Source organism: Arachis stenosperma, chromosome 10 (assembly GCF_014773155.1).
Source record: "Arachis stenosperma cultivar V10309 chromosome 10, arast.V10309.gnm1.PFL2, whole genome shotgun sequence".
NCBI lineage: Eukaryota > Viridiplantae > Streptophyta > Magnoliopsida > Fabales > Fabaceae > Arachis > Arachis stenosperma.
The window spans coordinates 10,492,004-10,505,361 of NC_080386.1; the positions used below are offsets into that span (position 1 = coordinate 10,492,004).

Here is a 13,358-nt window from a genome sequence, read left to right on the forward strand (position 1 = left end):
ACTTGTTCTGGGAAATGAACTGGCGTCTCTGTCCCCACTTTACCCAAACCTAGAATTTCAATTTATTTTACATTAACAAAGTGGTTGATTAACAACTAAATAAACAATGATATTGATTGAATCATCAAATGACAGCGTGATCTAGCGAAGTGGGTGAGCCAGAATATAAGGATTCTTTGTGGCGATGAAAAGGGAAGAAAATATCAGCGTCACGGTTTCAAGTTTCAACTAACTTGGAACAATAAAATCCTACCTTTGTTAGAACTCACCAAATCATGAAGCAGCTTCTGATTGCGCAAAGGAGGCTGACGGCGACACTCGAAGCAAGAAGACGACGAGCCCCTGAACCTGCTGCTTCTGCCGCCGGCGACGAAGAGCGCAACGAAGACGCGCGCGACTATGTGCAAGACGATGACGAGACAAAGAGCAACGGCGACGCCACGGTGAGAGAGATGAGAGAGACCGAGCTCCAGGGGGAGAGAGAGACAGATACGAAGGGGAGGGAAGAACTTGAGAAGATGAAGAAGATTTTTGAATCCCAGAAACAATTTTTTATTAGAAGAACTTGACAAGATGAAAAGGATTTCTGAAACCTAGATTTCAAAAACAATTTTTTTTAGATATATTTTTGTTTTGTTTAATTTTTTAATTTTAAAATTTGATTAATTTAAAAAAATATTTTTGTCTAATCAAATAAAGAAAAGATATTTAAGTCTTTTTATAAAATTAAATAAATAAATATTTTTTATTTTTATTTAATTAAAATGGTGTTTTAGTAAAATTGGTGATATATTATATATTTAAAAAAGAAAAAATTAAATGCTGACGTGGAAAATAAATTCCACATAACTTATTGTTATTTGTTTATATCTTAAACATATCGATACGTATTAATTTATCATTGCACCGTAACAATCACCATATAAAATTATATTAATTATGTCAAGAACCCCAGTCATCCAATCGTCATTTTTGTCTAGTTTCAGATTGGAGAGAATAAATAAGTGAATAAAATATGCAGTCAAAGTTCCCAAAAATAACAAACATGAAAAATATTTATTACGAAAGAATTATTCTGACCAAAATAATAATAATAATAATAATAATAATAATAATAATAATAATAATAATAATAAAAGGAGAGGATAGGAATGGAGTCTCCTAAGTTTGACCAATTTAACTCAACACGAAGTGGCGTCTGAGCTCATCGAAACACTGTCGTTTTAAGTACTAAAAACCGCAAAAACAGCACAATAACGTCGTTTTGCGTATGAAAAGAGGGAAAGAAAGGTCAACGACGAGTCTCAAAGCGTTGCCGTTTATGGTTTACCTTTTGCAACATATTCAGGATCTGCAGTGATTACTTAATCCAATTACCCAAACCATAATAACGCCTTCTCACCTTCCTTGAGAAAAAAAAAAGAAGAATTATTATATATTTCTCCTTTTATTTTATTTTATTTACAATCCAAATTTCGCCCTCATAACAAAACAGCAGAAGTGAATATTATTTTTTCCAGTTTGCTTGGCTCTGAGCCTCATTAATCACTCTTCCGGAGCCCAAAATCAATAAATCATACCCAATTTCGCATTAGGGTTTTCAAATATAGTTTTTTTATTTGTTTAACTCTCAGGTTCGTTTGCTTTGACTTTAGATTTGTATTGGTTCATTTTTGAGATTTTGATTCTAGTGCATTTTTGTTGGGGAAAATAAAGAAATTGAAATTGCAGATCCCAATCTTGTTTTGCTGGTAGGCTGTTAGATGCTGAGTGATTGAAATGTCGGAAGCTGATTCGGATTCAGGTTCCAATAACGGGCACGACCATGCACCAAATGGGGATTCTGAATCTACCACTTCGGTTGCAATTAATCAGGTAAATTGGAAATTAGCTGAGCTAAACCAAAAAATGGGTCAATGCCAAGTTTTTTATTCTTCATTCTGAATAAAATGGGCCAATGTCATGTTTTGATCTTTTAATTATTGTGAGTGAAGCAGGGTGGTGCCAATGATGGGGACGATGGAATGTTTGTTGATTGCTCTGATGAGCTTATCACAATGGATAGTAAGCCAACTGATAATAGCAACGAAGAAGGTGCTGCCGGGGACGATGATAACGGAGAAGAGGTGAATCAAGTTGTGCATCAAGAGGGTCATTTTGGTGAGTTGGGCTCAGCAGGCGAGGTGGAGCAGCTGCGTCGTTCGCTGGAGCTGCATCAGGTGTGTTATGATATTTGGACTTGTTTTGGGTAGCAGTGATGAGACTTCGAATTGGTTGATAATTGTCTCTGTGCGTGTTTCTTTTTTTTTTGTGTGGTGCAGGAAGAAAGAGAAGCCATTGCGCAGGGGGTGATTGATCTTCATTTGCAGCTGAAGGCTTTGAGTTCTCCCAAGTCAGTGCCGTATGAAGGTGAGGATGGAGTTCGCGAGGTGGTGGATGTTCCATTGAAGGAGATGATAAAAGAATCGTTGGAGTTAGTGAAAACTGCTTCGGAGGATTGGCCCAAAGTTTCCAACGATAGTTTGCAAGTTTCATCACAAGCTCAGCTTGAGAAGGATCATAATATTGAGATTGCATTGGATAAGATGATATCCTCTCTTGGAGCAGTTGTTGATCCGTGGCAATTATCAGATCATTCTGTAAGTGGGAAAATAGTTTATATCGAGGAAGGAACGGCACTTTTGATTGAGAAGTACAATCAGATTCTTTCTGAAATTTATCAACTCGGGCAGTCTTTCTCTGAGGTTGGCTTAGAGCAAGAACATGGGAACATACTTCTTGATGCTCGTGGTGGGTTACTGCATTTCAAACGAAAGGAATCAGAATTTGTTGAAAAACTGGCTCAGTTAGAAGATGAAAACCGAAAACTTGTTGAAGAGCTTGAGAAGGAAAGGGTGATGATAGGGGAACTAAACTCTGAACTTGGAAATACGAAAGCAGAACTTGAGCAGGAAAAGGTTAAATGTGCTAATACCAAAGAGAAGCTAAGTATGGCTGTGACGAAAGGAAAGGCATTGGTACAGCAGCGAGACACTCTAAAGACATCGCTGGCTGAAAAATCCAGTGAGCTGGAGAAATGTTTAACTGAGTTACAGGAGAAGTCCCTTGCACTAGAAGCTGCTGAATTTATTAAGGAAGAGTTGGCTCGAAGAGATAGTGTGGTTGAATCCCTACAGAACTCATTACTACAAAATAGTACCATTTTTGAACAAGTAGAAGAAATCTTGTCTCATGTAGAACTTGATCGGCATGAAATATCTGACGTGACAGAGAAAGTTAGATGGCTCGTGGATGACAGAAATGTGCTTAAGGATGCTGTTCAGGAGTTACACAAATTGAAAGATACTCTATCTCTAGTGGACCTACCAGAACATGTCTCATCATCTGATTTGGGATCTCAAATGAATTGGCTGAGGGATTCTTTTCATATGGCTAGGGATGATAATCGTGTTTTGCAGGAAGAAATTTCTAAAATAAATGAAGCATCCTCTAACCATATTGATCGCTTGAGCATTTCGCTTTTGCTGGAATTACAGGAAAAAGATTACCTTCAGTCAGAATTAACTGATTTGAGGTTCAAATACGAGGAGCTTGTTGGCATGAATCGTCATCTTTCCTTGGAGAAGGATCAAATGGTGAAGATGTTGGTTGAGCTTTCTGGGGTAAACCTGGAAGATGAAGGGATTGATAAATCCCCTTCTAGCACTACTATGATAATTGATTTATGCTTTCGCAAATTAAAAGAACTGAATGGTCCTGCCTCTAGCACATCTAATATTGATTCTGAGCTGTTTGAAAGGATTCAGAGTTTCTTATATGTTAGGGACCAAGGTTTAATTCTCTATGAGGACATACTGGAAGAAGAGATGGTTATCAGATCTGATATGAGTAAGCTATCAAATGAGTTGAAAGTGGCGTCCGAGGAAATTACAGCACTTAAAGAAGAAAGGAGCTCTCTAATGAAAAATCTTGAACGATCAGAAGAGAAGTCATCCATGCTTAGAGATAAGTTGTCCATGGCAGTTAAGAAAGGAAAGGGGTTGGTTCAAGATAGGGACAATCTAAAAGGTCTTATAAATGAAAAGGACTCAGAAATAGAGCAATTGAGGATTGATTTGCAGAAGCAAGAATCTGCAGTTTCAGAATACATGGATCAGATCAATAGATTGTCCAGTGAAGTGCAAAACATCCCCAAGTTACAGGCTGATCTTCTGGAAATGGAAAGGGAAAGGAATCAGTTTGAGCAGCTCTTGACAAAGAGCCGAAACATGTCACAAAGAGTGATGGAATATATTGATGGTATTGCTCTTTCAGTTGATCCAGTCTTTGATGAACCTGTGGAAAAGGTAAAATGGTTTGCTGGTTATGTCAGTGAATGCCAAGATGCTAAAGTACATGCAGAACAAGAGTTGCAAATTGCAAAGGAGGAAGCCACTATACTGGAAACCAAATTAGCAGAAGCCCAAGAAAATATAAAATCCCTTGAACGGGGATTATCTTCATTAGAGGAGAGTGTTTCTCAACTTGCTGAGGAAAAGAAAGAGTTAGAACATGAAAAATCAAGAGTTGGGGTGGAGTTAGAGAAGTTTAAAGAAAATGTTGCTGATGCTTGTAGCACTACTCGGTCACTTGAAGATGCCTTATCGCAGGCAGAAAAAGATATATCTGTTCTTTCCAGTGAAAAGGAGCAGGCTCAAGCTGGTAGAGTTGCTGCAGAGACGGAGTTAGAGAGAGTTAAAGATGAAACAATGCAGAAGACAGCCGAACTAGCAGAGGCCAGCAGGACCATAAAAGATCTGGAAGATAAATTATCTCAGGTTCAGATTAATGTCAATTTATTGACTGAAAAATATAATGCTGATCAAGCTGTCAAGACTGATATGGAAAATGAACTGAAGAAGTTGCAAGATGAAGCTGCGAATCATGCTAGACAATTGGTAGATGCCTCTGATACTATAAGATCACTGGAAGATGAATTAGTAAAGGCACAAGATAATGTTTCTTCTTTAGAGGATGCAAATAAAATGGCTAAAGAGGAGATATCATCTCTTGGTTTTAAGTTAAAGTCATGCATGGACGAGTTAGCTGGAAGGAGTGGCAGCTTGGAGAACAAGTCTGTAGAGCTCATTGGAATCATTAGTGATCTTCAGGTGCTTATGAAAAACAATATTCTATTTCCCAGAGTCAAACGATGTTTTGAGAGCAAATTTGAGACCCTGAAGAATATGGATCATGTGCTGAATAAAATAAGAGGTCATATTGTTTCCATGGCTGCTAAGGATCTTGAAGGACACTCTATGAAGGAGGTAATATTGTTTATGTCCTCTTTTACTCTATATTAATTCTTCATGCTACGAACATTTAATAATCAATACATATCTATGCCACCCGAGTCTTCTGAAAATTAAGGAATATTTATCCATATATAATATTACTGGAAAATTTAATGGTGTTAATTAATAATTCTTTGAAATGTGTACTCACTAGAAAATTAGATGGGGCTTTTGAGATCACGTCTCTCTCTCTCTCTCTCTCTCTCTCTCTCTCTCTCTCTCTCTCTCTGTTATTCTGTTCTTTATATTTCATTTATTGTATGGCATTATCATAATACACAAGATGTTTGCTCCAGGAAAATCTGCATATGAGAGAAGCATTACTGGATAGCCTTGAAAATTTTGATGTTGAACTGGATAACAGAGAGATGAATGGCGCCGATATTGACACCGTAGTTTCATCATTTTCAACAATTGTGAAAGGATTTCAGTTGAGAAACAAACATATTGCAGAAAAGTTTGATGAACTTTCTAATTCCATTGATGAGTTTACTTCCCCTCTCCATGAAAAGCTGCTGGATACAGAAACCAAAATAATGACTATTGTTGAGAACATGCACACTATGAAAGAAAAAGAAAATACTATCGAGAAGTTACTGGAAGAAAAGGACAATATTATTTCCTCTTTGGAGAATGATATTGGTGTGTTGCTTTCTGCATGCACTGATGCTACTGGTGAACTCCAGTTTGAAGTTGACAAGAGTCTTCAGCAACTGGGCTCTATATCTGAGGTTGAAAATTTAAACCACGAAACCGATGAGCAAGCAGAGCATCATATGGACAGAATATATGCCGAAGCCTCACAAAAGTTGAAAAATGCTTCTAGAAAAGCCCAAACTTTGATTAGACATTTTGTAAATCAAAGTGAGCATGTAGCTGTAGCCATTGAAAATTTGCAGATTAAGCTGAAAGAAACAACAGCTGCTTTTGAAAGGACCCTAGATGAAAGAGATGCAGACACTGCAAGAATTGAAGGTTTGCAGATTGAATTGAAAGAAATAAAAGATTCTCTTGAAAGGGCCACAAATGAAAGAGATGCAAACGCTGCAAAAATTGAAGCTTTGCAGAATAAGTTGAAAGAAACAACAGCTACTTTCGAGATGCTCAAAGATGAAAGAGGCTTAAACACTTCAATTATTGAAGATTTGCAGAATAAATTGAATGAAACAACAGCCGCTTTTGAAAAGACCGCGGAAGAAAGAACCGTAAATGCTGTGAAAATTGAAGATTTGCAGAATAAATTGAAAGAAACAACAGCTGCTTTTGAAATGGCCATAGATGAAAGAGACATAAACAGAAACAGAGTTTTGCAACTAGAGTCTGATGTTCAAGAACTGCAAAGTTCTTGCAATGAGCTTAGGAATAATTTAGAGGGTCATCATGCCCTAGAAGAAAAGTTAAAGGAAAAAGAGGCAGAGATTTTATCACTGAACAGTACTTTGTCAGCAAAAGAGAAAGGTAAGAAACATACTGAAATAACCTTTTTTGATCGAATTATTTTGGATTTAATTTAACTTGTATATGTTGATTTACTTTGTTTATGTCTTAATTTCTTTTTCCAGTTGCAGAAAGATCCCTTCTTTCAGCATCCCAGGTGAGAGATCTATTTGACAAGGTAGATGGTGTTGAAATCCCTATTTTAGAGTCTGAAGAAAATTATGGTGAGCTTCATACTTCAGCCCCTGCAAAGAAGCTCTTCCACATTGTTGATAGCGTTACTAAGTTGCGTAATCAAATAAACTCCTTGTATCATGATAAAGAAGAGCTTCAATCATCTCTCGAAACTAAGGATCTTGAAATTAAGAATCTGAAGGAGGAAGTCAAACAGCTCAATAGAAATTGGGAAGACTCGAAAATGGCCAAGAATGATTTGTCCGACATCACCTTCGCTTTAGAAAAAGTTTTGGATATTTTGGGTGCTAGTGATTGGGTTGTGGATAGAAAATCAACAGGTTTGAAGGAATTAATATCGGCATTAGAAAAGCATATCAGGGCCATTCTTTTAGAATCTGAAAATTCGAGGTCGAAAGTGCAGGAACTTGGTATTAAGTTGGTAGGAAGTCAGAAGTTTATTGATGAATTAACAACTAAGGTTAAATTACTTGAAGGTTCGCGCAATGATAAGACTTCTCAGCCAGAGGCTGTCCAGCAAAGGAGCCTATTCGACGCATCCTCATCCTCACTAGTTGCTGGGGCTGAGATAACCGAAGTTGAAGAAGCGGTAAATTTTAGCATATTTTTGCATGCCTAAGTTTGTACATGATGCAATATCTGTGCCTTCTTTCCTCTGTGGTCTGCTTTGATAACTATTCTTAGTTCAATGTTTAATTGTAATGTTTGGGTTATGGCTTTTTCTGCCATAAGATTAGATGGTTCTGATGTTATTTTATTTGTTTATTTATTTATTTTGAAATATATATCCTCTGGCCGGTAAAAGTAAAAAAGTTTGCTTATCTACACAGGGATTGCTAGGCAACAATGCATTATTTCCAGTTTCTTCCGCTGCTAACGTGCGAAATATGCGAAAAGGATCATCTAGTGACCATCTTGCACTTGAAATCGGTGGGGAATCTGATGCTTTAATGAAGAGCACTGATACTGATGATGACAAAGGTAATCATGAGCTTCTTAGTAATATATGAATTGCTTAAGTTAAAAGCTGGAAGGCCTAATTTCTCTATTACTTTGCAGGTCATACATTTAGGTCTCTGAACACTTCTGGACTTGTACCAAAACAAGGAAAGCTCATTGCTGATCGTATCGATGGATTCTGGTATGTAACATTTTCTTTTCCCTCTATTTTTACACCTATGGTAAAGTGAGTCATGGTAAAATATGTGGTCTAGATGTTGAATGCCAAATTTTTACACCTATATAACTTTAACTTTTACCTGAACGATTTTCAGTTTTATCACACACTCTTAGACAGGAGTTCATCGCTTTCTTTTTTTGTGCAGGGTATCCGGTGGTCGGATTCTGATGAATCGACCAAGAGCAAGATTAGGACTCATCGGATATCTGCTACTCTTGCATATATGGCTACTGGGGACCATCTTGTAGAACAAAGCTGTTATCAACCCATCCTTGAAGGGTGCTGCATCTGCAAATTGTAATATTAATATTAATATTGTTATCATTATATATAAAGTTGTCCCTCTTGCTTCTGCATGGAGCCTAACATGTTTTTCTTCTATAGTTACACCAAATCCCCTATTAGTTTCTCTGCAATCACATTTTAGGGATTCAGAGATTCTAGCCCCCAATGTTTAGGTTGATATTTTTGGTAGCTTACATTTTTTTCCCCTTTCAAGTTCAACATTGTATTGGCCTAGAATTGTTTCAATAGTAAGGGATGTGTTAGGGTGGCAAATAGCGAATTGAAATTTGTTTCGCTTGTTAGTATAATAAAATTGTAAAATGATTTTTAGTTTTTTACTGAAGTGTGACTCATTTCTATTTCAATAATGAGATCTGCTACACATACAAATTTATACAAGTTGATTCAAACTCAACAAAATCGGCCTTTAATTTAGATTATGCAAGCACGCGCTTTTCTAATTCTTGAATAACGCAAACAGTTCTTTTCCCTCAATCAAAATTGCGACGCTCAAAATTTAAACAAGGATTAAAATCTCTCAAAAATCTCTAAAAATCATCGCGAAAAGTGAAGGAAGTTGTGAAGCTAAATTCGAAAATAATTATGAGAAAATGAAATAAAAAGATGAAGAAGAAGAAGCGGCAGAAGATGAGAACGGGGAAGATGAAGAGTTTTGAATTATGCAAAATTTATTAGCACACATACATCCAAATATCTTCGTGTTACAACGAAATTTACTGTAAATACAGAAAAATATTTTTTTTAATGCAGAATTTTTACATTACATTCAATTCAAACTATCAATAATGAACAACAATTTTGACAAACAAAAACAACATTATTTACCTACAGAATCATAAACTACTAACGAAAACTTAACTAGAATCGAACCACACCTCAATCACTTGATTAGATTCAAAACAATAATCAATTTCGTTCTGTTTCAATTGACAATCTGAACTTGAATTATTCATTATATTCAACAACGAGATAACTGTTCAAAACTGATTTTAGAGCTTGATTTGAAAAACGTAAAGAACGAACAAAGAGAAACGCAGAGATGGAAGAGAACGTAGATAAAAAAAGTTGAGAAAATTCGAAAATGAAAACGAAATTCTTTCGAAAAGATAGTTATATATTTATACATTGATTGAAAAGTTAGTTAGATTAAGAAGTGCGTGAGGTGAGTTAGAATAAAATGACTTGGATAAAATGACTTGTGTAGACTTATATGAAAAAATGACTTATACCTAGAGAATAATTATTCAATAATTGAATAAGAATTCATCTACTTAGATCAATTCACAAATCTGACGTAGGTTACATAAAGATGGAGAGATTCTTTCCCTTTTCAGTAGAGCGGAAGTCTTTTTCACTCCACATATCATCACCTTCGACTTTCATTTATGTGGATCTTAATTGGATATATATTATTATTTCTCTTATGGGACATCACAAAAACAGAAACAAGAAACTAGATTGTTGGACAAGAAATGAGTAGTGTGTATATATATATATATATGTGTGTGTGTGAATAAGAATTATTTAATTACATCATACATGCTTATTATTGTGATTTAATGCTGGTTTAATCAATAAAATATATATTATGTAACTAGTTATAGCTGATGTATCTTTGGTTAAATAAGTACTGTCATTTGATTTTAACTCACATATAATGACATATGTAAGTCTTACATTATTGAATAACTTCTTAAAAAAAGTATATATAAAATAAGATTTTAATTTTGATATATTGGTAATATAAAAAATATATATACATTCGTTTTTTTTTGAATAATTATTCACATGATCAATATAAAAAATAGTTATTTTTATTGACATAATATTATGTAATTGAATACATATCTAAAACTGTTTTACACTGACAATTTATTAAAATTAAATTTACAAAATAAATATTAAATGTTATTCATTATTTTTATATATAATTTAACATAACAAAACACCGAATACTTAGGGTTAATGTTCAATTTGGTTTCCTAAAAGATCATAAATCAATTTGATCTCTAAAAAATTCAATGCTTCAGATCTATATTACATAAATTGGTCCTTTCATTAACTTTTCGACAAAAGTTCGTTGTTAAGTGTTGTCATGTGACGTAAAATTGATCATGTGTTATGTTCTTAATATTCTACGTAAAACTTAATAGTAATATTTTATAATCTGACCCGTTTTCTTTTAAAGTTCATTTGCTTATTTATTTATTTTCTCTATAGTTTTCTCATATATACTCCATCTAAAAAGATGGGGTAAAGTTAAAGTTCAGCTCCATAATGACAATAAACAATGGCATGAGAAATAAAAAAAAAAACAAAATAAAAACCTACCAAAGTCTCTTTTGGCACACTGCCATTAAAAAGCAATGTTTGTTACCCTAATTTTACAAATAACTATTTCATCTTATTTACCATAAATAGCATTACTCTTTTGCAATGGAAGTTTGTTATTAGAATGCAAATAAGGGACTCCTTGGGACATTACCCTATAAGCATGGAAACAAGATTCTAGACAATTAGCCTGGCATTATAACAGCTAGGTTCGGTTGTACTTTTTGTTTCTTCTTCAAGAAAAACCATTTTATAAAATGCTGCATTATCAATTCACCATTTTCATTCTTTTTGCCTAATATATTTATATTTTTCTCCCCAGAATTCTCTTGTCCCATCACATATCACCAAGCTTCAATAACCAAATCCCATGGCTACGGTAAGATTTTGTCATAACAATGCAATGAACGTATTAGCTTTTCTTTTTTGTTTTCATAAAATGTATGCCATCAATTTCTTTATTTGTTTCTCTAACCTCCCCTTTGAAATCTGGCTTTCTTTTGAAGCAAGAAATCTATTTCTGTATATTTATCATATTAATTCACGTATCAGAATAATTATTAAATTTAATATAATAGAATAATCAAATCTGCAATAGATTAATTATCAAATTTGTTTATAATAAAAAAATTTTATAAGATGCCAAATACGAATTTATATATAATTGTTGATTGATAGCTGATTTTTGTATATATGTAGTATAATTGTATTTGAATATATATATATATATATATATATATATATATATATATATATATTGTTTATTACTTACAAGAAAACAATAATGAGATGTATGTATGTTTTGAAATGAAAGAAGAATGGTAATAATAATCATCAGCATTATGATGAGCAAGAAGGAAAGCCTCTTCCAAAGTTTGGTGAATGGGATGTGAATGATCCGGCTTCTGCAGAAGGATTCACTGTTATATTCAACAAGGCCAGAGATGAGAAGAAAACTGGTGGAGCTTCTGGAAGACACAATTCTAGAAGATTCGATTCCAAATCAAAGCGCAAACAGGATCAACAAAAGACTGGCCTTGTAAGTTTTCATTTCTTTACACATTCTTTAGATCAAACAACTTTGAACGAAAAGAAAATGGATGGAACAATAAACTTTTTTTTGATTGGATGAGAAAAGAAATTTGAGTAAAAAAAAATGGTGTGGGATCTAGTAACATTTTTCTCTTCAAAGATGAAAAGAAAATTGATGGAAAATATGCAAATAAAAATAAAATTACAAATTTACCTTTTACAATTACATTAATTAATTATAATTTATATATAATATAGATAAAGATATTAATGTAATTTTATTCCGTTATAATCTTCTCTCTTCTTATTTTTTTTTAAATTTTTTAGCTATTTTCTCTTCATCTAAACAACACAAAAAGATTTTTTTATTTTTTATTTTTTTTTATTTTCTTTCTTTCTATCTTCTTTTTTCTTATTTTTCATTTTATATCCAAACAATGCATTAGGGTTTCTTTAATTTGCTCTCCCTCTTTTTATTCTATTTTTATTCTCCTAATATTTTCTATTTTTTAAGACGAAATTTTATTATTTTTATTTTCTTCTACGTCAAATTTTAAAAATTGAAAACGTTATCTTAAACCAAACAAACTCTTCATAATTTCTACACATCTTAATTATTTGTGTATATTCTCAATTATTGTAAATCAATGCAACTTGAATAACTTAATTTATTTAATGTAATGATAACATTTTTCAGCTTAATAATGCTTTAAGATTTAATTAATATGTCGGTCCTTGTAATTTTATTAACTTTTTAATTAGATTCTTCCTATTTAAAAAGTTATGATTGAGTTCTATACTAAGTAATAATTCTAGAATATTTTATAGTTATTCCTACATCAAACATAAAAAGAAACATTTAAAAAAGTGTAATTTTTAACAAAATATAGTTAAAAATAACAATTAAATATTTTTATTTAATATAAAAATTCAATTACTACAGAATAATTAATTTATGTTTTGAATGTATAGTAAACAAGTATATAAGTAATGATTACTCTCAATATTTTAAAATCTTAAAATACATCAATTTTCTCTTATTTAATAATAATTAGGAGAATATTCATATAATTGATTAAAAAGATAAATCATTAATGTTGCAATTTATCAATATTGTTGTAATTACTCTTGACAATGATTTTTTCTATAACTAATGTCTAATGCTAAGTAATTAATTTTTTTCAGCTAATTATTTTTAAAATTATTTTACTTATCTTAAATTTTATAGTCTAAATCATAAATTCTTAATTTTAAATATTAAATTATAAATTTAAATCTTAAAAGTGATAAATAGTGAGTAATTAAAAATTGATTTTGTGTACTTTTTATTTTCTCTATTATGAAACTGAAGTCCATGTTGGTTTTTGGTGCAGAAAAAGTGGTTCTGCTTTGGACCTTAAGACAACATTTGAAGGTTATTGTATCTATATATAGGGATATGGTTTATGATGCTATGCATGCTAGCACCTTATTAACTTCATATGATTCTGGGCATCATCTCTTTATTTGTGAGGAGGCTATGGAAGTTGAAGTACAAAAGAAAC

The 13,358-nt window shown here is 32.9% G+C and overlaps 2 protein-coding genes across 5 annotated transcripts; both read left to right on the forward strand.

Annotated features, from left to right (window-relative positions):
* Nucleotides 1-1,299: 1,299 nt before the first annotated feature.
* LOC130955059 (trans-Golgi network-localized SYP41-interacting protein 1-like) lies at nt 1,300-8,798 on the forward strand. 3 transcript variants are annotated; one of them, XM_057881837.1, is made up of 9 exons: nt 1,300-1,634; nt 1,717-1,875; nt 1,998-2,219; nt 2,322-5,306; nt 5,630-6,791; nt 6,896-7,554; nt 7,796-7,946; nt 8,025-8,106; nt 8,291-8,798. In XM_057881837.1, the coding sequence occupies exons 2-9, from the start codon at nt 1,780-1,782 to the stop codon at nt 8,391-8,393; spliced, it is 5,460 nt and encodes a 1,819-aa protein (XP_057737820.1). In that variant the 5' UTR covers nt 1,300-1,634; nt 1,717-1,779; the 3' UTR covers nt 8,394-8,798. The 3 variants fall into 3 exon arrangements, with proteins under 3 accessions (XP_057737820.1, XP_057737819.1, XP_057737818.1); XM_057881836.1 differs by having other exon boundaries at nt 1,756-1,875; XM_057881835.1 differs by having other exon boundaries at nt 1,301-1,634; nt 1,732-1,875.
* A 2,226-nt stretch (nt 8,799-11,024) lies between these two features.
* On the forward strand, nt 11,025-13,358 carry LOC130954187 (protein NOI4-like). Of its 2 annotated transcripts, none has more exons than XM_057880918.1 (3): nt 11,025-11,161; nt 11,597-11,821; nt 13,188-13,358. In XM_057880918.1, exons 1-3 carry the CDS (start codon nt 11,153-11,155, stop codon nt 13,212-13,214), a joined length of 261 nt encoding a protein of 86 aa, XP_057736901.1. In that variant the 5' UTR covers nt 11,025-11,152; the 3' UTR covers nt 13,215-13,358. The 2 variants fall into 2 exon arrangements, with proteins under 2 accessions (XP_057736901.1, XP_057736902.1); XM_057880919.1 differs by having other exon boundaries at nt 11,151-11,161; nt 11,600-11,821.

Coding starts and splice junctions, on each gene's coding strand:
- LOC130955059 (XM_057881837.1), top strand. CDS start 1,780: ATGTCGGAAGCTGATTCGGATTCAGGTTCCAATAACGGGCACGACCAT. Junction 7,555..7,795: donor TAACCGAAGTTGAAGAAGCG/GTAAATTTTAGC, acceptor TTATCTACACAG/GGATTGCTAGGCAACAATGC. Junction 7,947..8,024: donor TGATACTGATGATGACAAAG/GTAATCATGAGC, acceptor ATTACTTTGCAG/GTCATACATTTAGGTCTCTG.
- LOC130954187 (XM_057880918.1), top strand. Junction 11,822..13,187: donor ATCAACAAAAGACTGGCCTT/GTAAGTTTTCAT, acceptor TTTTTGGTGCAG/AAAAAGTGGTTCTGCTTTGG.